This window comes from Euleptes europaea, chromosome 16, assembly GCF_029931775.1.
Source record: "Euleptes europaea isolate rEulEur1 chromosome 16, rEulEur1.hap1, whole genome shotgun sequence".
Classification (NCBI taxonomy): Eukaryota; Metazoa; Chordata; class Lepidosauria; order Squamata; family Sphaerodactylidae; genus Euleptes; species Euleptes europaea.
In genome coordinates, this window is record NC_079327.1 from 33,314,376 (window position 1) to 33,338,417 (window position 24,042).

The window sequence follows — 24,042 nt, forward strand, 5'->3', positions numbered from 1 at the left end:
GATGCGTGGGATCAGGCGGGCCCTTCCTCCGCGGGTTCCACTGGCGTTACTGAGCCCTCGTGGGTCCGCCTTGGTTCCCTCTTTGGGGCCGTCTCGTGGCTCCAGGGCGGCGACATTCTCAAGCAGCGTCATGGCTTCCTCGAGGGTTTTGGGTTTATTGCACAGCAGCCAATCTTTCGCTCGAGGAGTCACTACTTGGACCAGCTGTTCCAATAGCACTTTATCACAGATGGCCCGTTCTCCTATGGTTTCTGGTTGCAACCACCGATACGCGGCATCTCTCAGAGAGGTGACAAACGCCCTTGGCGGTTCGCCCCTCTTCCACGTCATGTTTCGAAACCGTTGGCGGTATGTCTCCTCTGAGATTGCGTATCTTTCCAGGATAGTGGCCTTCAACCGATCGTAGTTGGCACTGTTGGTTTTAGACATGGCCCGCAATGCTGCCTGAGCGGGCCCCGTTAGCTGAGGCCCGATGATGAAGGTCCATCTCTCTTTGGGCCACGCGGAAGCTTCCGCCGTACGCTCGAAAGCGTCCAGGTAGCCATCAATGTCGTCCTCTGGTCCCAGCTTGGCCAGCGGAATAGGTGGCATTCGACCGGCGGTGCCATCGGGGTTGGCCCCGCCTGTTGACCCTCGGCCGGCCTCGAAGGCTTTGTACATGTCCCTCATCATGGCCACTTGGGCCTCCTGCTGCTGCAAAGACATTTCTTTAATGAGACGTAACTGAGCTTCTTGCTGCCGTTGCATCATTTCCTGCATAAGGCGGCTCTGTTGTTCAGCCAACCATTTCCCCACTGGTCCCAGTTCAGCCGGGTTGGTGCCTCCTGTCCCAGCAGGTTCCATAGGTGGTGGCGGGGGGGCTGCAGTGACCAGGAACCGAGGGGGTCTCAGGAGCGACTTGCCAGGCCGCCAGCCAGGGGGTGCGGGTATCTGGGGGAAGGGCTTCTTCACACTGCCCCCCCTATGCCCGCATTCTCCACCACTATGTCACGACCCAGACTAGTGGTCGCCTTGTCTGGGTCACGTTCTTGGGTGGCTACCCGTGGTTGCGGAGTTTCCTCGGCCTCAGACCACTCAGCTGGGGAATCTGAACTGTCTTCCCCGTCTGAGTCCGCCAGGGTTGTGGGCTCCTCACAACTAGCCCGTCCCAGCCGTATCCTCCTCGGCCTCCACCTCCACAACCCTTTTGTGCACTCCCCCCCTGGCTCCGCCCTCCCGAGCCCATAAAGCCCTCGGGTCACCCTCATTTCTGGGCCCATCCAGCGACGAGGCTGTTTCCGCGGCCCCGCCCCCTCCCGGCTCTCGCCCTGCCGCTGCTCAGCTGGCTGTCGGGCTGGGTTCCCGGCGCCCGACCCCGCCGCGGTCCGTCGTACTACGGGGGTTTCTCAGGCTCTGTGCCTCGTGGCTCCTTGGACCCTCCGCTTGATCCCCCGTCTGGTATGCAGCCTGCAAAGGGGAGAGGAGGGTTCCCTGAGGGGGAGGCGGGTCGACTCGGCTCCTGGGGTCTAAGGATGTTGTGTTCCTCCTCCGCCGCTCCCTTCCTGGCTGCCCCCCCATTTGGCTTTCCCCCCGTCCGGCCCCCGCATCCCTCTCCTGCTGGCGGGTCGACGCGGCCGCCTTCTGGTTCTCCCGTGTCCCCGGTAAGCAGCGGGAACTGGGGAGAGCCTGCGATGCCTGGGGAAGGGCCGGTCGCAAGACATGTGTCATGTTTAAATGCTTATGCTTTGTTTCAGCTCTGTTTCAGATTTCTGCAAGCCAACCCCTATTTGCACTGTTTATAGGATGTCCCATCTGGTTGAGTGCATTTGACTTAACCTGTGTAATCTGCCTTGAGTCTCAGTGAGAAAGTAGTAGTAGAAAACTATAGAAAACTATAAATGATGTAAATAAATTAATAGTGATCCCACCTGTTATATTAGAAGGCAAAAGAGAGAGCCTAAATTACATTTGAAGTATGTAAACAGGCATACAGTGATGTTCATTACGTTAACTATGTTCTGTGTGGCCTCTTTGCAACAACACTGATATTACATCTCATCTTTCAAGAGTTCAGTCAGTTTGCTCTTAGTTTGTATTAGTTTGTATTAGTTCTTCATCGTATGCTCATGTCAGGAAATGAAGGCACCCCCATCTCTGACTAGGGACAGGAGTGAGTCCCTGGAGAGCTGGCCATTTCCCAGCAGGGTGGCTTTATTCTGCCCATTCCAGGAATCTCTCCCACCAGTCAGCTGGGTGCCAACAATTCAGACACTGCCTGGCTATTTGTCAAGGATAAGATGGCCTCATCTATTACAGCGTTAAAACAAGGAAGGATGAGGGTGGACCTGGAGCTTTATCTCATAGTGTTAGATCCAGCCTAATTTTTCTGCTAACAAAAGGTACTTCTGTTGATGGACCAAAACTGTCCCCCTCCTCCTTTCCTCTGCAGCCAATTTATCTCCCCCAAATACTGTTCCTGGGGTACAGTGGGCCACGAAGAATAGCATGAGAGACACACTGGGGGTCTGCATCCAACCCAATATGACTGACTGTTATCCAGTTCCCATCTTTACCCTTCTCCCATTTTAATGCTATCAAAAAGTCTGTAAGCAAAGATAATTTTTAATTACCCTTGTTGTTACTCTTCAGTGTACGGAATGAAAAAGCAGAGCATAGTCTTTCAGAGGCTGAACGACAACTTTCAAAGAAAAAATATGAATTACAACTCACTCAGGAGAAAATTATGTGTCTGGATGAAAACAATGGTAAATTTAATCTCATTTTTCTGAGTAAAGTAAGTGAGTATAACCTGGATGTATGGGTTGAGAGTGCACCTCTGGATTTCATTCCCCTTTCAGCAGCCTTTCTGCTATTACTACTTACCCCAATCCAAACCACCAAACTGCATTTTAAAATCCCCCAATTTAAAAACAGCAGTCTGTTTTGCAAAGAAGAGTCCCTAAATCAGAAAGCAGATGAAAACATTGGTTGCACATGCATAACCTTTTGATTGCTTGTCAAAAGTTTTGTTTGAGCACAACTTATTTGTTAAAAGTCATTTTAAATGGGATAAGAATTTATATTCTATATGATGTTTACAGAAAACCTTTCAAAACAAAATGCTGTTCAACAAGAAGAAATTTGTACACTTAATGAAACAATAGTAGAACTGGATACAGTAAAGGAATCATTACGGGACCTTCTGGATGAAAAATCAGAGAAAATTGTTACCCTTGAAGAAAGCTTAGACATAAAAGTAGGTTTTGATATGTACATTCTCGTGTAGTTTTAATAGCTTTTAGAGTATTTTCGTGGTGTGTTACACAGGAAAGACTCTCAGAATGCAATTCTTGAAAACACACGGTCATATTGAAATAGAAGGTACAGTTCCTATTTACTTGAAAAGTATGAGTTGTGCTTAAGGTTGTGCTAGTGCTGAGAGAATTTAAATTCCTGTGGCTTGTAGTTTTAATATACTGTATGCAAATTTAGGCCCTGACCTGGATGGCCCAGGCTAACCAGATTTCATCAGGTTGGAGAAGACATACTGAAGTTAAACATTCTAGTTAATAGTGCCTGTTGATTTTTTAAAAAAATAAGTTATCTACTTAGATTACAAACACCAATCTGTTTTAAAGGTTTCATTAGCCCCCAGAACAAAGAACTTTATTTAGTACCATGCAAAGAAAAGTTTAGTAATTTTTTAAAAACAACTTTTTATCATAGTAGCATGCTTTGCAAAGTTTGAAGCCAGGTACAGGAATAAAGTATTTCAGATTATATTCAATTTTTTTTTACTAATGGATAAGAAAAACATTTGAACGTACCTATTTATTTTCAAGGAAAAGACTGTTTTTGATCTGAAGAGCATACTTTCTGATATGGAACATTCAACAAAGTAAGCAAACTTTATTTTTATTTTTTTTAAGTACCCTTTTAACAAACCCAGTTCCTGGCCTGTGAGGCTTCGCCCACCTTCTACCATCCTGGATGGGTTTGGGCCAATCTCCCTGCTCGTCTCAGAATAGGAAACAGGGGGTTCAGGCACCCTGGTCCTCTTCTTCCCCTCCAAGTGACCTCCATTTTTTCCTCCCCAGCATGGCTTGGAATCCTCCCTTATTTACCACCTTTGGCCCCATCCCTGGAACTTGGCCCCAATCAGGGTTTGACCCTGCCTCTTCCTAGAAGCGATAGAAGCAGGATGGGTATCCACTCTCAGGACTGTATGTACATGTCTCTCCCACTTGGGCTCTAAAGGCATCAGGGCCAGCTTCCCTTCTCCATCTTCTTACCCTGGTCCTTCCCAGCTGCTGGCTTTCACCCCTATAGGCTGCCACTGGGCTGTTCAGGTTTCCAGCCTTGTCTCCAGCCTCAATGAGGGCCCCTGCCTGCCCTGCCAGGCTGGCCACTGCTGCTGGGTTGCCTGCTGCCTTCCTATCTGGGTAGGGGCCCACAGGGCACTAGGTTATTTGTGGCTTGCCCAGTGGGAGGAAGGCTTAATCAGGGAAGGGAGCCAGCCTTGGACACAGCCTGCTTTTGGTTTCATTGTTTCGCTTTTGAGATTGCTGATAATCTCAACAACAGAGTGGAGCAACAACTCTGGAATCTGTAAGAACTCTACTGAAGGAAACTGACTCTTTTTCCCTATCTAATAAATTTATTTTATTATCTTATCTGTGTTCATAGTTGCCAATTTGATTGTTACCATGTTCTTATTTTGATATGTCTAATATCAGTGCCGCCCTGACCTGGATGGCCCAGGCTAGCCTGATCTCATCAGATCTCAGAAGCTAAGCAGGGTTGGCCCTGGTTAGTATTTGGATGGGAGACCACCAAGGAATACCAGGGTTGCTGTGCAGAGGAAGGCACTGGCAAACCACCTCTGTTAGTCTCTTGCCATAAAAACCCCAAAAAGGGGTCGCCATAAGTCGGCTGCGACTTGACGGCACTTTACACACACAATATCAGTGCCTTCCCTTGCTTTGAATTAATAATTTTTCTATAATGGCATATTATGTGTATTGTTTTTTGCTGCACAGGCAGTCAGCTGAAGCACTCCGCATATGTGAACAGGATGTTACCAGACTACGCCATATGTTGGATGATGCTAACGCTGAGCTTAGTCAGACTAGCAGATGTTGTGAATCATTCGTTCAGGAGAATGAGAGGTTAAAGGAACAACTTGATGATGATAAGCAAGACAATCAGGTATATGTCCATATACATCCATGTTAAAATATTAAATATATATTTCAAATGCATTTTGCAGTGCTATGGGTATTGTTTGTAATAGAAAACTAGGCTATACAACTTCTAAATAAATAAACACTCTGTACACTTTTAAGCAGAAGAAAAAGTTAATTCCTATAGTCTCCTTTCTTACTTTTTCAGTCTTGCCATTCTTTATATATGGAACAATCCTCTCTTTCAAGCCATCTCCCTCTTGTTCATTTAAATTCTTCTTCAAAAGCCATTTCTTCCACAAAGCTTTTCTTGAACCGTTGAGCTTATCCTGTTCCTTTAAGTCTCATCCATTCTTTCCACTTTTGATCTGTCTGTCTTTTCCTAGAGTTTATTTGCATTATCTTTCTTCATTCACCAAATTGTTCTGTATATCACTACTTTGGCACTGGTAATCCACAAACTTTTGAAATCATATATTTAATGTTAGTATTCCACTTTCTTATATATTATAATTCAACTTTAGGCTTTTATATCAGATACTAGCTACTGCTAAAAGGTAGTCAAACGTGAATATAATATGAACTGTGTAGATAAAATTATCTTTCCACTTTCCATTGACAGATTCTACATCAAAAACTTGCTGATTCTCAAAGTGAACTTGAAGAAATGCAGCTGAAATTTGACTATTTACATGCAGAGTTTACGAAGTTGAAGAACGTACTGAATTCTAAAGTAAATATATATGGTGAAAAGCTAGAACTATAAAAAGCCCCAACCCTAAGCTTCTTGAAACAGTGGCCAATTTACAGAGATGTTTCCCTGTTGCGTGATGCCCCCAGCTCTGCTACTTTCCCAAAGTAGTATGAGCTAATGATGTCTTCTTAGCTCAGAATGGGGAGGGGGAATTGTCCCTATGATTTCCTTCTAACGTGGAAAGGGGGAGACTTGTAAAGGAGAATAGGTGGGTAGGGTGCTTGACTGTTTCTTTACACACTGATTCTCCCTATAAATATTCCCATCCAAGTCAGTTTTTCCCTCAGCTAGGCTTTAACTGAAAGTAATCATGGCTTGGGGGCAGCAGGAAGAGTATTGTGGGATGGTGTTTACAGAGGGAGAATTGGCGAACATGAGCACTTCTTCCTCGTGGTCGCTGATTCTCCTGTATAAGTGTCCCACTCCTCCAACCCCTAGTTATCTGAGCAAACAAGAATGGAAATATGTATTTGCTGAGATAACATGTAATTCTACCATAATACAATGTTACGAATTTTACGTCCAGCTCCTGCCAAGTACATTATTTATTTAAAAAAATACATCCTGCCTTTCCTTGTGGCTCAAGACAGCTTACGATAATATGGGAATCTACATAAGAACATAAGAAAGGCCCTGCTGGATCAGACCAAGGCCCATCAAGTCCAGCAGTCTGCTCACACAGTGGCCAACCAGGTGCCTCTAGGAAGCCACAAACAAGACTACTGCTGCAGCACCATCCTGCCTGTGTTCCACAGCACCTAATATAATAGGCATGCTCCTCTGATACTAGAGAGAATAGGTATGCAGCATGACCAGTATCCATTTTAACTAACAGCCATGAATACCCCTTTCCTCCATGAATATGTCCACTCCCCCCTTAACTAATCCATTTTAACTAATAGCCATGAATACCCCTTTCCTCCATGAATATGTCCACTCCCCTCTTAAAGCCTTCCAAGTTGGCAGCCATCACCACATCCTGGGGCAGGGAGTTCCACAATTTAACTATGCGTTGTGTGAAAAAATACTTCCTTTTATCTGTTTTGAATCTGTCACCCTCCAGCTTCCACAGATGACCTCGCGTTCTAGTATTATGGGAGAGGAACGTCTGTAGAGTGTAGTGCACACTTTGAAAGGGGAAGGGAGAGAACTATCGCAAGATATATTTTGATGGATTTGGTCAGGGACAGTTTTTCAAAATTGCTATTGCAGATGGATGTCTAAACTAACAAATAAGATTTAGTTCTAAAAAATAAATAAATAATGGTTAAAGCCCATGGGAGGAGGTGAGCAAAGTATTTTGCATATGTAAAGTAAGCAAAATATAAATATATGCCCTGTGTGAATTCTTAATATCGAAGAACATAAGAAGAGCCCTACTGGATCAGAGCAGTGGTCCATCTAGTTCAGCATACTGTCTCACACAGTGGCCAACCAGTTACTCTGAAGGGCCAACAACATGGCATAGTGGCCTTGATGTTGCCTGCTGACACTGGTGTTCAGGGGTTTACTGCCTGTGAATGTGGACGTTCCCTTCAGTTGCCATGGCTAGTAGCCACTGAATCCATCTAATCCCCTTTTAAAGCCGTCTGTTCCTGTGGCCATGACAGCCAGCGTGGTGTAGTGATTAAGATTAAGATCAATTTGTTCGTACTCTTTGCTTCCTATCATTTAACCACTTTTTAGAAGAAGAAGAAGAGTTGGTTTTTATATGCCAACTTTCTCTACCACTTAAGGAAGAATCAAACCAGCTTACATTCACCTTCCCGTCTCCTCTCCACAACAGACACCCTGTGAGGTAGGTGAAGGTGAGAGAGCTCTAGGAGCTGTGACTAGCCCAAGGTCACCCAGCTGGCTTCATGTCTAGGAGTGGGGAAACAAATCCAGTTCACCAGATTAGCATCTGCCGCTCATGTGGAGGAGTGGGGAATGAAACCTGGTTCTCCAGATTAGAGTCCACTGCTCCAAACTACTGCTCTTAACCACTACACCAGGGGTGGGGAACATCAGGCCCGGGTGCAGTTTAAGGCCCACAAAATCATTTGGTCTGGCCCTTCGTGGGTCCTGGCAGATCTCTAGCTCAGAAGGATCTAAGACTGGTGATCCACCCCCTCCCGTGGGCAGGAATAGCCTCTATTCAAGGCAGATGTGAGTTTGTTTTGCCAAGAAAAGGAACCTTTTTTCCCATTGCAGAAGAGTTGTTAGCTATGGAGCTGCTAGGTCCGCCCAAGAAACTGTGTTAACCCTTTTGCACCTGGGCCATGGAAAAATGTATTCCCTCTGTACTACAAGAGGGCTGGGGACGGAAGTGATGACAATGGAGGGGTTAAAGGGGGCAGGGCCAGAATGCCCGGAGTGGGGGTTAGTTCTTAGCCAGTGTGTTCTCATTTCATCCTTGCAGGCCGAGGTAGCAGGAGCCAGCTGTAGAATCCAGCCCCACCATGCGGAGCAGGAGCAACTCCGGCATCCAGCTGGATGGCTACACCCGGCTGATGCAACAGACCATCCTGTGCCACCAGGTGGGCGAGTGAGCCTCCGGTTGGATGCCTGCCTGCTTGCCACGCAGGGGGGGGTCATCTGGAGCAGCTGCCTGCTTAGGGCTTGGTTGGCTAATTTTTAAGTTGATAATTTTGTATGACCCGCGAATGATGTTATAAATATCCAAATGGCCCTTGGCGGAAAAAAGGTTCCCCACCCCTGCACTACACCACGCTGGCTCTCTTAATCCATAAATGAACCCATCCTTATTCCATGACTTCTAAGTTTACTCAGGAGACTCTGAGGTACCTTGTTAGAAGCCTTTTGAATGTCTAAGTATAATGTCTACCAGACCACCATTGTCTACATGCTTGTTCACTTTCTCAGAGAACTCCAAAAGATCAATGTGGCAGGACTTCCCTTTGCAGAAGCCATGCTGTTTCTTTATGTGCTAAACAGACAATTTAACAAATCTTATTTTAAGTAATATGTGCCTAATAAGTCTATCTTCGACGATAGTTTCTACTAATTTGCCTGCATCAGATGTTGGGCTAACCTGCCTGTAATTTCCTGGTTCCCAAATGGACTCCTTAAAAATTGGTGTAACATTTGCTACTCTCCAGGTTTCTGGTACAGTGGCTACATTGAGTGATAAGTTACATATACGGGTTAGTAGATCAATAGTCAGATCTGAGTTCCCTAAGAACCCTTGGGTGTATGCCATCAGGGCATGGAGACTTACTGCTTCCCCCCCCCCCCAATAGGACTAGAACTTCATCTCACATCACTTCAATTTGACTCAGTTCTTCAGACTCCCTTCCTGAAAACAGTGGTTGTGGCATAGGTACATGCCTCACACTTTCCATAGTGAACATGGAAGCAAAAAAATAATTTAGCTTCTCTGCTATCTCCCTTTAGCAATTCTTTTATTCCTTGGTCATCAAATGGCCCAGCTGCTTCTCTGGCTTGTTTCCTGCTCTGGACATATTTAAATAATTTTTATTGTTTGTCTTGATGCTTTCAACTTGTTCTTCAAATTCTCTTTTCAGATGCCTAATAGTTAACTTACCTTTTGCCAGAGTCTACGATCCCGTTTGTTCAATTCATTGGGACAGACCTTCCACTTTTTCAAATAATCCTCTTTGCTTCTTATAGCTTCCTTAACCACACAAGCATTCTTTAAGACTTGGCATTGCCTTTCCTAACCTGAGGAATGCATTCTATCTGGGCTTCAGTTAGTGTGGTTTTTAAACGCTTTCAGGCATGCTCTAGGTATTTGACTCTATTGTGCTTCTCTTTCAGCTTCCTTTTAACTACACCCCTCATTTTTGTAAAGTTCCCTCTTTTAAAATCAAATGTTACAGTTTTGGACTTTAGGGATAACTTTCCATTGACATGAAGCCCCGCCATTCCACCAATGTTTTCTAACTTATTTTATTCTGTGCACTTCCTCCAACTCATCCGTCCCTGTCCTGCCCCTACCCAGAAATGATTATATCCCATATGTTCTCCATTCCGCCATGTTTCTGAGATACCCACTATATCTAAATTGTGATATAGTATCAAGCACTTCAGTTCCCCTATCTTGCCTTGGAGACCTCTAGCATTGGCATGTAGACACATATAACATGTTCCCCTCTCCAGCAACCTTCGCCCCTTTGTCTCCACACATGGCCCTCCTCTGCCATCTTACCCTTACTCCCAAATTTCTCATGGACCTTTACAAAATGGATAAGATCCATTCTGTACAATGTTGGGATGTGCTCAGACACACCTTACCGACTACATGGGCTCTACTACTGTTGGACTGAAATTAATATAGTTGCCTAAGACCAAATTCATACATTTAATTTTCAAAAATAGTGTATAGAGTATGTTTGGTAAACCATGTTTGTTTCCTCACTCCTCCACATGAAGCCTCCTGGGTGACCTTGGGCTAGTCACAGTTCTCTCAGAACTCTCAGCCCCACCTACCTCACAAGGTGTCTGTTGTGGGGAGGGGGAGGTGATTGTAAGCCGCTTTGAGACTCCTTAAAGGTAGAGAAAAGCGGGATATAAAAACCAACTCTTCTTTTTCTTCTAATTTGTTTATGTGCACTCTCACCAATGTGTGTATAGCATAATATGTGATGTGTATAACCATTTCCTGTTATCTTCCATCCAGAAAAGGTGTGGAAAGGCTGCAGAAATTAGGTCATTGTGCATACGTTTGCAAGCACGCCTACCCTACATCACTTGTTATACTGTACACTCTTTTAGGAGAAAGATAATCAAGAACTTTTGGAGAACTACCATAGGGCCAATGAACAGTTAAAAAAGTGGGAATCAAAGTTCCATCAAATAGAAGCAAATTGTAAATCTTCCCGACTAGAACTTCTCAATGTAGAATCTGAGAGCCACAGGCTGAAAGAACGAACTCAGTCCCTTGAAACAGAGATTGCACAAGTGAGTTTGTAAAGCCTCATAATTCAATTTTGTTTCTTATGGTTTTATTTGTCCTTAAGAATGTTCCCCCTTGTCCTTCACTTCCAATGTGAGTAGTTTGAATGTTCTTGTGAGGCCTGTATCAGTGGTTCATCTGGTACGTTTAAAAAGCATGTTTGTGGGAATATACCTTCTACTGATTATGACTGGTTATGCCTGATTATGATTGGTTATCATAAAACAGTAGATGGGAGAAAGCAACAAATCAGAAGAATAAAGTTCTTTTAAAGCACAGCTGATACTCCAGTTTTCACAAAACAATATTTAATATAACACAGACATCATGAATATGTATGCATAGTTATACATACACACACACAACTGGTTTTTGAGTAAAAACTGGTTCATCTTTGGTCTTCTGTGCAGTCCCACATTGGGACTGCGTGCGCAGGCCAGCCATCGGAGGACTTTCCCAGCATTTTCTGTGACGTTACTGAAACACTCTGGGTGTTGCCACGGTGAGAGGTTGAGCTTCTAGCTTCTGTTTAGTGTTTCTTGGAGTTCTTCAGTGAGTCTCTCTTCTTTGGCCCTTCTCGTCAATATATTGCAGAAGGCGCTTTTCAAAAAATGTACCAAGTGCAGCACAAAGATGACGAGGTCTGATTTACATTCCCTCTGTCTTTAGCGTTTGGGCAAGGGGCACAATATGGCATTGTGTAAATTCTGCCTTCAATTTACTGTGAAAGTCTGCTCGGCTTGTGCTCTACCATTGAAGGCTGGTTTGTGGAAAAAAGGGATATCTTGTGTTGAGACCCCAGCAGTGAAACCATCTGCCCTGGTGGAGTGCTCCAAGGCCTTACTGGCCAAATCTCCAGCAAGAATCGACCAGCCCTCAGGCCCGCCCTCAGTCACCTAAGCCCGGTTGGTTCCACTAATGGATCTGACCCAGCGTTGCTCTCGATCACCAGACTGGACTCCAACATGATGCTCTTCCAAACTGCCTCCCCCCCCCAAAAAAAAGCAAAGAGAGAACATTGGGAGAAGCATCAGTCAGTTCCAAAATCGGCTTTGACAAAACCTACTATACAGGTTCTGAGAGGTCTATCAGTGGAGCAAATCAAGCAGAAGGACTTGCAGCAAGGCCAAAAAGGGTTGTTTTGACTAGTATGCCCACTGGAGGTAGCCACTGTCAGTTTTTTTTTGATAGGTTGTCCCTATTTGTTGACAAGTGGTGAATTATCAACTCCAATGTTTTGGTTTTGTCTATAGTTCAATACAACTGTAGATTAGAATTTCTGGAAGGGACACCTATGCAGTCCTCTGTTCAAGCAGTGGATAACTCTTTCCTGAGTTAGGCTCAGAATTAAAGACACTTCTAGAGAAGAGGGTGGTACAGAGGTTACCTGATGATAACTGTAGTGGGTTTTATTTGCTTTTTTCTTATTCCCAAGAAGGATATAGACTCATTTGAGACTTAAGACACCTTAATTTGTTTTTTTTACAGTTAAATATATTATAAAATGCGAAATTGCAGCTAAGACACAGGATTTGAAATTTTATCAAATTTATATAAAACCGAATGGTATCTCAACATACCAAAGACTGTCTAGGGGAAAAAAACCTGTTTGCAGAAGGTGTAATGTTCACATGGTCGCCAACTTACCTAAACTATTATTCTTTAAAATGCACATAAATTATACAGTTCAGTGAAATTCATGTGGATTTTGTTTTACAGGATTATGCTCAATAGGTACATTTGATTATTTTAGGGTCTGCTTACATCCTTTTAAAAATAATTAATGAACAGTTTAAATGTTCTGTATTAGAAAAAAAGTAAGTCCAACACATCTTCAGAAACATTACTTTCCATTTAGTAAAAATACTGTGTCTTTCCTAAATATGTTTTATATATTTATGTGTAGTAGTAATGGCCTTTATCAACAAATGTTTTGGCAGCATTTAGCAACAGAAAAAGCCTACAAGTCACAGATTTCTACTTTAGGCAGATCCCTTGTAAAAATGGAGGAGGAACTGCACAAAGTCCAGCGGGAGAAAGTTTCGTTACTTTCAGATTTGGCATCTACACGGGAACTGTGCATTAAACTGGACACTAACAAAGAGTTATTAACTCGGCAACTAACCAGCACAACACAGGAAATAGAGCGCGTAAGTATATAATCTAGGCACTGGAAAGATTAAAAATTAACTTTCACAAACCTTACATTTTTTGATGTAGTAATATTTTCTGTACTCAGGAAATTTGCATAAGAAAATATCTGAACAGTAGCAGGGAGGTATAAGTAGCATGTATGTGTATGAGAGAGAATATGTATATACATATGTTGAAATGGAGTAAAGAATAAATCCATGTTCAAGTGAGCACTATCCAAGTCAAGCACTTTTGAGTTCCTTTGATCTTAGCAAGAGAGAGTTTTATGCAAAAATAAAAAGGGGTGTTCCCTGCCCAAAAGGGCTTTGGGGGCCACCTAAAGGTGCCTGCTCCCCCAGCCTGGCGCTTGAACGCACTGGGAATGCCTCCAGGGCTGCCGGTGTGGCCTTTGACGGCATTTGGACGCCACCAGAAGGCCCCGTTGGCGTCCAAGGGTGGTGCTGCCGTGCCCCGCAACTGGCATCTGGGCCTTCCTGCTGGCGTTCGGGCCACTAATGCCAGCATTAGTGGCCTGGATGCCAACGCGGCTTTGGATGCCGGCGCAGCGCCTTCCTGGCCTCCTAAGGGCTTTTGCCCTTAGATCTCAGGAATGCGCTGTTAAGTGTGCTAGATTTTGTACAGTTATTAACTATTGTGAACGTTCTTGACAGAGTGGGAACCACAGTTCTTGGCCTCTAGACGGGAAAATGGGTATTTTGACATCTGGATAAATGACATGGACAGGAAGAGGGATGGTAGTGTTTAGCTTGCAATATGAAATTTAATTCATCACTTTCTAATACAGTGTATATTAGATAAGTCTCATTGTACTCACGTTAGAGACAGTGATGATATTTTATCTTTTGTCTTTCAGCTACAGAGTGAATGGGAGTCATCTCACTCAGAAATAGAGCTCCTTAGAAAACAACTCACTAATGAAAGAATCTCAATAAAAAACCTGGAAACATTGCTAGCATCCAACCGAGAAAAGGAATTTCAGTGTGAGATGATATACCAGGAAAAAGAATCTGAGATTCAGCTTCTTAAAGAGCAGCTTTCTGTGGCTGAAGACAAAATGTGAGTAAACAACCAGAAGAAACAACAATGGATAAATTGACCTGAAATTTCTTTATTTTTTTATGTTAGTAGTATGCCTTTGTAATATTAGCAAATTGCGGGAGAATCTATAGAGATGAAGAAAAAAATTCTCTTGGGACTGGCAGCCAGCTACTTGAGAAACTGCTGAACAGCAGGCAGACTGATGATTTAGATAAAAGTATTTTTTAGGAGAGGAGGAAGCTGCAAGTTATAAAAACCTACCCCGCAAGTTAACAATCTAGGTGCCATCATATACAGAGCTGATTATCACCCCACTGCCCTGGAAAAAGTAAAACAAGGTCGCACTTACTCATAACTGTTGTTCATTGAGTGGTTTGCTGTGTAGGCAGGTCTCTGATATTTCCAGAGTTTTCTAGAAGATGAATGCTCCCCCTGCTTTTGGTGGCTTCCAATCAAACCTGACACTGACTGACATTTATTCCATCAGTTCTCTCCATGCTGCCACCACTGAGAGAATGTCCCAGAGTGTTCTCAGTGGGTCAGGAGTTATTAAATGTGTGCCTGCAACCCTATTTTCATCATTGTGGCTCCTGTGCAGTCCCACATTGGGAGATGGGTGTGAAGCTTTCAGATGAAGAGACCACCTTCCCAGCAGCTGCTTCACATCTTGCATGGACATCCACCAAGAAGTGCTTATGAGGGAGAAGATTATGGACTAGGTGGATACTCCAGAAGTGGCCTTGACAGGAACACAGTGAAGAAAAGCAACAGAGAATGTGAGAGTCCTGGTAGAGAGAGCTCAGATCTGTAAAGTATGCCAACTCATAACCATGTGATAGTGAGAGCCAGTGTGGTATATAGTATCAGACTAGGATCTGGGAGAGGAGAGCGATGTAAGCTACTTTGGGTCCCCATTGGGAAGAAAGGTGGGATATAAATGAAGTAAATAATTAATAAAAATAGTGTGAACCAATCTGCAGGATATGTGAGGAGGCTGGCAGTGCCTTAGCTTGAATGGCGAATAAAAAGATGTATGTTATGCAAGAGTTATATCAGGGTTTGATCTGATTGAATCCTCCTTGGAGGTTGAGAATGCCGTGGTGGCTAATCCCAGGGAGGTCAAAACCCTGTCAGACCCTGCTTTTCCTGGCCACTCCAACTGACAGTTTCCATCAGTAGACAAGCAGTAGACAAGCCATGGCTGCCAGGCCAGAAATCCAGATGGTCCATCCTCAGGAGCTGGAGTCAAAGACTGGGGTTGCTGAGGAACCCACCAAGGAGCTGAATGAGAGGCAGTGTATTGCTTATTGTGCCGTGCATCAGCAGCAATACAGTTGGCCAAAGCATGTGCAAAAAGGAAAGAACAACCCTCCCGCCAGACTTTGTACATGGTCTAAAGATTTGTGGTAGTGACTCTGGCAGAAGCCAGTTTCACAAGCGTGCTTCAATGTCCAAGAACTACCTCATGCAGAGCACCTGTTCTGAGTTGGTGAGACTAGTGGGAAGACGCCAAAGGTGTCATACAAAGAGTAACCTAAAGGCAGGGTGAAACTAGATGAATGGGGGATTATCTTTCAGACTTGGAAATGAGGATCAGAACCCCAGGGACTGTTAAGCACAGCTCCCCGCAAGAGGTATATAGAGCAAAACCCATGAAAGCCAATCTGGGGGTGTGAGCAAGGCTTGACATAAACATGCACAGAAATGACAGGAGAATTATCTACAGAGTGATGGGATTTGGAGATGCACTTGCAGTAGTGATGGACACTAAAACCTCTGCCATAGGCAGGCAGCTGAGCAGGCTCAAGGCATTGTGTCCTCAGTGGTTCAGTAGGCTGCACTGGAATGGAGAGACCCATCCTATTCAAGTTTGCCCTCAGCAAGACTATAGATCAACTCCAAGGTATTCTGGTGTGGGAACGGAGCATGAGGTACCAAAAGCAAGTCACACATCTGCTCCAAAACTCTTGGAGTCGACCGCTGGAATTGGAGCCAGCAGATGCAAAAATTAAGATGGAATTGAGGCTGATTTATCCGTGTTAGCCTTAAAGTTAGGCATTAGCAGGATGCCTGCAGTGAGCTGAGGCATCCAGGGTCTGAACTGGTGGAGGCACAGATGAAGGTGGAACCAAAGCCAACCTGTCCCTTTCTTAGCCCTAGAGCTAGGCATTGGCAGGAGTGGCTGCAGTGAATGAAGAATGCCAGAGACACAAAATGACTGAACAGTATGGATGGTTGACTTAAAAACTGCCAGAACTAAAGCAGCCATAGAGGGCACGGATTGTATGATGAGTATTGATGAAGCTGAGTATTGATGGCAGCCAAAGCCTTTACACAAAGATCCGCTTTGAGTCACAAGGCTCTATCAGATCATGCCTTTGGGGTGAACAGCTAACAGATTGAGCAGGGGGCTACATTATGAGATTCTCCAGGAAGATAAGTTACAGAGAATGGTCCTCTGTCCGTGCTCTTTTATTACCACAGCACACATCTTGAAGAGGTCATTTTGAGCCATAATGAATGAAGACAAAAAGAAGTTTGTGGTTTTAATACATGTTTTATTTCCTCCATTGAGTATCTGTTATAAAAACCTTTCTATAGGAAAAGCCTCCCCAGCCTCAAAAATGAGGCTAGGAGACAGACAACAGCAATGGAAGTCGTATATGCCCATGGTGACAAAGAAAAAAAGAACCGAGGGAATGAGCACTGCCCTTCTTGGTCACGTGTTGATTTTGGTGTGAAGCTGTAGAAATGGGGGGGATGCTCCTTGTTCTCAAGAAAGCTCTGGAAATCACTTTGAGCATCCTTCACCTGAACAAAAGCCACAATTGTTATGCTTGTTCAGTTTTATGAAAGAGGCCAGCATTCAAGAAAAAGGAAGTGAATGGTGTGTGTATATGTGTGAGAGCCTAAGTAACTGGAATAGAAGGATTACATATTTCTAAATATGCAGACATGTTTCTGTTCAAAATTATTTTGAAATTTAAACACTGAAGGTGTTCCAAGATTTGCGGGTATAGTCTTCTTTATTTTGAGTTTTCCCACCACTTCTTATGTCAAATATACTAGAGGCTTATTTTAATGAGCTAATATTACTGTTTATTTTACTATATTTGAATAGTTACAACATTCTAGCAAGTCAAAGAGTAATTTTATGTATTTCGTAGTGCTATCCAACGCCGGGATTTTTCACAACTGAGAAATACAGTAACTCAGCTGGAATCTGAGTTAGACATCACCAAAAGACAGTTGAGCACAGAACGCTTTGAAAGGCAAGTTGTGTTCACATTATTCATTTTTTAAAGCAGTACTTTTAATTAAATAACATACAATTATATTTGTCTAGAAAGATGTATGGTAATACAGCTACAGCAATAATTCTAAGTCCAGTGGAATCAAGACAGTATATAATGGAACTGTGTATTGCTGGAAAAGATTGATCTATTCACAATTATATATCAATGAGTGATGTTGTATACCACCTTGAGTATTATTTATAACAGAAAGTCAGGATGAAATTTTATAAATAAGTAATTTTTTAAATAACTGTAACAAATGTGCCAAACAATAGAAACCTTTTACCCTGAACATATACTAAAGGTTTATGATATTAAAAAGTTCAAGATCCATCCAGCTAGAGATGCACAAATTGTAGCATTACATAGGAGTCTGATTTAGCATATGCATATACGCAAACACGCACACACACAAACATATATGTGACCAAAAAAAGGGTCTTGGGATTTATTGATGTATTATATGAAATGACCCATTTAATATGAAAATAGGTTTGCAAGACAAAGTTGAAAGGGCTCTTGTAATGTCAAGTCTGTCCTTAAAGTACAATGAAATGTAGGAAAGACAATATGACAGAGTCATAATGGTTTGTAAACTCATATATATATTCATAACATCTTTTAAAAAATCCAGAATGAAGACAGACAATATGATTACACACACTGCAAGAGAACAGTTAGATTCGAGACAAGCAGCACCTTAGAGACCAGCAAGATTTTTAGGATATAAGCTTTCAAGAGTCAATGCTCCCTTCATCAGAAAATGTTGTTGGTCTCTAAGGTGCTACTGGACTCGAATCTAACTGATCTACTGCAGACCAACACGGTTACTCTCTGAAAGAGACTTCAAGAGGATTTTGCACATTGGGAGTGAGTGATGTGGTATTTCCAAACTAGACAGCAACACAGTCATTTGTTGCTATTCTTTGAATGGCATAATGAATCAATGGGCTTTAACATTGGCCATGACTGCCATCCACGATCCCAACCTTTTTCCAAAACAAAGACAGTGGAAAATTGGATCTCATTTTCAAATTTCTCACGAATCCCTCTCCCAAATGGGGACATCCCATGTAATATTTTCTCCCCGTCCATCTTTAATGAGATTGCTTATGACTAAAGAAAGTCCTTGGCAAGAATGTTAACTGTTTGTTTTGTGTTATTATCTTAAACAAATTGTTGTTTTGTTATTGTAGGGAGCGTGCAGTCCAAGAACTTCGCCGCCAGAGTCTTACAGCTTCATACCATTTAACTTCTACGATAAGGCCATCATCACCTGACCGTCCCCGCCTCCGTTCGCCTGAAAGGACTCTAGACAGATCTTTAGAAGGATGAGAATGTCATGTTGCTCCGTCATGAAAAACTATCTCTGGGCAAGTAGAAACATTGTATTGCTTAATCTGTTCATTGTAAAAAAACAAAAAAGCTAACATAAAATCATATAAAGAAAGAACATTTTGATACAGCCTACTATATTCCCTATCAGAGGTCATGCAAGTCAGGACAAAATCTGGTAAACAATATAAAGAGATACTCCTTCTTGTCAATAAAAATATAGCTGTTTCTCACCAAATAACTTCTGGCTTTTGTTTTGACAATAAAAACATTGTTAAATCTCATGTTTCAACCAGTATTCCAGACCGACGTACATGCAAATGGTGGCTGAAACAAACAGAAATTACTAACAAATATTCTTTTTTTAACTTGTTCATTACATTGATTATGTCACAATGAGTACATCAGTAGAGGTATTTAGAAGGGATAACCTTACTTGGAGAGTAATACTAAACACATTTATATGCTACCTTTCTGCCAAATTAGATTCCTCAAGGCAGCAAACAATTAAAAGAGAATAAAATCAGCTTTTAAAAACAGTACAGACAAATAAAACTGATAATTAAAAACAAACCAGGATTGCTTCCTCTCTCTCTTACACATGCACATACAAGTTGATGCTTTTGCACTCTCCTAATTATACTTTCCAAATTAGAGACTGCAAAGAATTATTCACATTTTTCACTGTACACTTCCAGATCTCACGTAAAAGAAAGAGATGCAAACTTCTCCTGTTAGTAGATGTGTATTTTCTTGTTGCACCAGGCAAACATGCAATATGCTTCTTTCTAGAAACACAGGAACAACTGTGAATAACTCATGCATCTTTTTTGCCTGCTTTTCAGAGATTTATTTAAAATATTTATAAACCTACCTTTCTCCTGACAACTCAGGATCCAAGGAGGGCAAAACTGCATTAAAGGATGTTAAATGATGTAATTTTTGATATAACAGTATAAGTAACTAACGAAATATCCTCAAATATCAGGAATGTTTGTGGAGCTTTAGCCATAAAGGTAAGCAATGGATGGGTATGTAGCTGAGTACCACCAGCTATTAGTTTTTTTAGTTTTCTTAGTTCATTTTCTCCTTCCTTTCTTTTCTCTTGGACCATTGTTCTTCCACTCATCCATTGGGACCCTTATTTCTTTCTGCTGCCTTATCGATCGTGCATTTATCACAAGCATCTACTTCCTTCCTGTCTTTTTTCAGCCCTATTAGCAAGATACCCACAGAATGGAGAAACAGACTGGCATGTCCATATAGGAATTCTTGCACATGATAAGAGTTTTTTTTAATTGCCCTAAAACCTAAAGAATCCTTCCTCACCATGACTAAGTTATGCTTCCAGACAATAACTGTTATTGCTTACTGTTCACCTCTATTTATTCAATTTCTATTCTCTCAGCCAAAGCTTTTGATATGACTTCTACAAATCACAATTAATACTATATAAAAGCAAGCAAACAATACATTAAATATATCAGCACCATCTTTTTATATATTAGAAAAGTCAGTAACAAAAAGGCTGAATGAAAAAGTTTTTCTTTAGCACCTAAAAACTTTAAAATTTATGTGCCAGGTGGCATACCTGTAAGGAAGAATGAAGTTTCAGAGATGACGTGTCAGCATGGAGAACACTGTTCTTAATAGGTACATGTTGCATCTTTGGGGGCAGGGGCATACAAAGGAGGGTCTCTGCCAAAGATATTAACTGGTGAGCAAGTTGATATGCGAGCAAGAACCCCCTTAAGTGCCCTGACAATAAACTGTTTAGGATTTTAAAGATAATAACCAGCATTTTGAATTATTCGTGGAACCAAATTGAAATTCAACACAGGTGAATTATGTTGTCTATATTTTGTGCCAGTCACTGCCATATCTTGCACTAATGGAAGCATCAAGCAGTCTTCAGAGGCAGACTCCTTATAGTACATTCAGTAGTCCAGTCTGCACATGATCAGAGCACAGACAACTATAGCCAGATCACATTTCTAAGAAACGTTACAGCTGGTGCAACAAGTGAAGCTGGACAAAGGCTCTACTTGTCACAGAGCAGACCTGTATTCTTAGTAGCTACGTGCTGCATCTCCGAGGGCAACAACACACAAAGGAGGGCCTTTACCAAAAATCTTCAGCTCTAATAGCATCCAAGGGAAGGCAGCATGGTACAGCCCGATCTCATCAGATCTCGGAAGCTAAGCAGGGTCAGCCCTGGTTAGTATATGGATGGGAGACCACCAAGGAATACCAGGGTTGCTATGCAGAGGAAGGCACTGGCAAACCACCTCTGTTAGTCTCTTGCCATGAAAACCCCATAAGGGGTCACCATAAGTCAGCTGCAACTTGACGGCACTTTACACACACAATAGCATCCGCAAGCTATAAGCCTGTTCCCTTAGGACAGTGATGGCGAACCTTTTAGAGACCGAGTGCCCAAACTGCAACCCAAAATTCACTTATTTATCGCCAAGTGCCAATACGGCAATTTAACCAGAATACTGAGGTTTTAGTTTAGAAAAAATAACTCATACATTCACATATTTTGCGTTAAAAGAAAAACACAATAACAGAGCTTTCAATGATACAAACAACTTTTTATTGAAAGGTAAGTTTTCTGTAGAAGTAGAGAACCAAAAAGTGTGGAGATGGCATGGGGGGAGTGTAGTTTAGTAGTAAAGCCCTTGTTTAAAATACACAAGATTCCAGATTCAGTGCCTGGCATCTTAAGTTAAAAAAATATGAGGTTGCATTGTGTGAGGAGAGCTTTCTCTACCCATGGACCTTTACTCACAGCTGAAAAAACTTAAATGTATTTTTCTTGTATTAAAGAAATATTCTTAGAAAACAGAACATTCTTAGCATGTAATTCTTAAATGTTCAGAATTGTCTTACCAGTCTGAACGGGAAAGTTAAATCATGCAACAAGTTGCTTAGCTTTTGGCGACTTATATACATTAAAAAAAATAAGAACGGCATTTTAGTCCGTTGTGGACATTGCACACTTCACTACCAATAAGAATTACTATACTTTTAAAACAAGTGTAAGTATTCTGATCATGGGATCTTTTAAAAATGAAATTTTCTTCACTATTGTACAGCTTATTATGAAGAATCCTTTTGTTGGGTGCTTGTGTTCCACAGCACCCAAGATAATAGGAATGCTCCTCTGATCCTGCAGAGAATAGGTATGCAGCATGGCTAGTATCCATTCTAACTAATAGCCATGAATACCCCTTTCCTCCATGAACATGTCCACTCCCCTCTTAAAGCCTTCCAAGCTGGCTGCCATCACCACATCCTGGGGCAGGGAGTTCCACAATTTAACTATTTGTGGTGTGAAAAAATACTTCCTTTTATCTGTTTTGAATCGGTCACCCTCCAGCTTCAACAGATACTTGTGAGGAAGCCCTTTTGACTTGTGGGAGGGCCAGCTTCCGAGTAAACAAACATACGCTGGGGCTGCAATACTTGAATATGCGCCCTGGGGGGGGAGAAGAGCGTTTCCCCTTTATCCTCCCACCATTTGGGGAAGGTGCTTCTCACTCATGCTAGCAGAAGCAACTCGACTTACTACGCAGCAACCCAGAATAAATTTTGGGCGAAAACGCACGGGGGGGGGGGTTTGCCTTGGATTTGCCCCTCTCCAGATGCACATGTCCCCCATCCAAACTCTCCAAACTCAACAATAAGCCCCCCGTGCAGAGTTTTGAGAATTCAGATGGGGAGATGTGCATCCAGAGAGCGGCAAATCCAAGGCAACCCCCCCACCCCCCCAATGCATTTTCGCCCTAAAGTGAACTGGCCAACGCGGCAGTTTCTGGGCAAGAGAGGCCCAGCCAAGCCAACTCCTCCAGAGCGGCGCTCCAGCCCGTGATGGAAGGCCGGCCAGCTGGCCGGCGGCAGCAGGGGGTGGGGAAGCCTCACCTGCTTCCCTCAGCCGCCGCTCCCGCCGCCGCTCCCGCCGCTGCTGTGCTGCGCGGCAGCTGAGGTGGTGGCGTAGGCGGCCCCTCCGGCCCCAGCCGGCCCGTGCAGTTGTTGCAAAGGATCTTGCCCTGGCCGCCTTTCTTCCACATGGAGGAGGAGGTGGTGCGACACACGCTGCATGTCAGCTTCAGGCCTAGCTGCATCGCGGCGCCTCGCGCTCCCGTTCGCTCCCTGCCCGGGGAAGCCTGCACTCCGGCGCCGGCGGATGGATATCACCCGGGGGGGGAGGGGAGCGCCGCTGTTGCAGCTCGGCAAGTGGGGACGGTGGGAGGCCCGAGCGGGGAAAGGCGCAGCAGCCCCCTGCTGGCCATCCTGCGGATTCTCCTCCTCCCAGCGACCCGCAAAGATCCGAGCGGGGCATGCGCGGCTCAGCTGAGTCATGCGCGTGCCGGCAGAAAGGGCTACGCGTGCCGGAGTCGGCACGCGTGCCATAGGTTCGCCAACACGGCCTTAGGAGGAGTGCAGCCATGGCCAAAACTGGCTAATTCTTGATTTGCTTCGAGGTTTGTTAAACATGATGGTCTTTCCCTCTTTTTTCCCTCTTACTGTGAGATGTGTTGGTTGGTAAACATGCAAATGAGTCTGAGATGGGAGGGGTATAACTGGTATAATTGCTGCTATCATAAAGGCACTTATATTGCTCTAAAGCAGGGGTGGGGAACCTTTTTCCTGCCAAGGGCCATTTGCACATTTATAACATCATTCGGGGGCCATAACCAGGTGTAGATCTCCCGGCGGGGGGGGGAGGCTAGGGTTGCCAGGTCTCCAGCCACCACCTGGAGGTTGGCAACCCTGGGGAGGCCATGCAGAGAAGGCCTGGAGGGAGCCCCCGCTCCCCCCACCGTCCCCCCTCCCAGACGGGAGGGCAGCCAGCGGTGGGCCCGAGCAAACAAGGCACCAGGGGGGCTGAGCCCGCAGCCAATCCACAGGGAAGGAAGGGAGGAAGGAAAGAAAACAGAGAAAGAGGAAAAGGGAGGGAGGGGAAAAGAGAGAGAAAGGGAGAAAGAAATGGAGGGAGGGGGAGAAAGAAAGAAAAGGACGGAGACGGACAGAGACAGAAAAAGAGGGAGAGAGGGAGAGAAAGGAGAGTGACAGAAAAAGAGGCAGAAAAGAAAGAAAAGCCTTCCCCCCCACACACACACCTGCGCACGCTGGCCCCACGCGACCAGGCCCCAGCCTCCACATTTCCCCCCCACACACACCCCCGGCCCCGGAGCTCCCCAGGGCCACGGAAAATGTCCTCGGGGGCCGCATATGGCCCCCGGGCCTGAGGTTCCCCATCCCTGCTCTAAAGCAAGGGAAAGCCACACCCCTAATGCAGTTTTTGTGGGAAACAGCATTTGCAATCTTCTCTCCCATGTGAAAGATTTCAAGTTTCCCAAAATACAGTCTCTTATC

General features: G+C 43.8%; 1 protein-coding gene across 1 annotated transcript in view; it reads left to right on the forward strand.

Moving 5' to 3' along the window:
* Positions 1-18,657, forward strand: part of TSGA10 (testis specific 10) — a 44,352-nt gene extending 25,695 nt beyond the window's left edge. Inside the window, exons 10-19 of the mRNA XM_056862165.1 lie at positions 2,629-2,744; positions 3,081-3,235; positions 3,822-3,877; positions 5,019-5,187; positions 5,785-5,895; positions 10,654-10,839; positions 12,775-12,984; positions 13,842-14,044; positions 17,194-17,302; positions 18,523-18,657. Coding sequence (XP_056718143.1) covers positions 2,629-2,744; positions 3,081-3,235; positions 3,822-3,877; positions 5,019-5,187; positions 5,785-5,895; positions 10,654-10,839; positions 12,775-12,984; positions 13,842-14,044; positions 17,194-17,302; positions 18,523-18,657 — 1,450 coding nt within the window. The remainder of the gene's footprint in view (positions 1-2,628; positions 2,745-3,080; positions 3,236-3,821; positions 3,878-5,018; positions 5,188-5,784; positions 5,896-10,653; positions 10,840-12,774; positions 12,985-13,841; positions 14,045-17,193; positions 17,303-18,522) is intronic.
* The last annotated feature ends 5,385 nt before the right edge of the window (positions 18,658-24,042 follow it).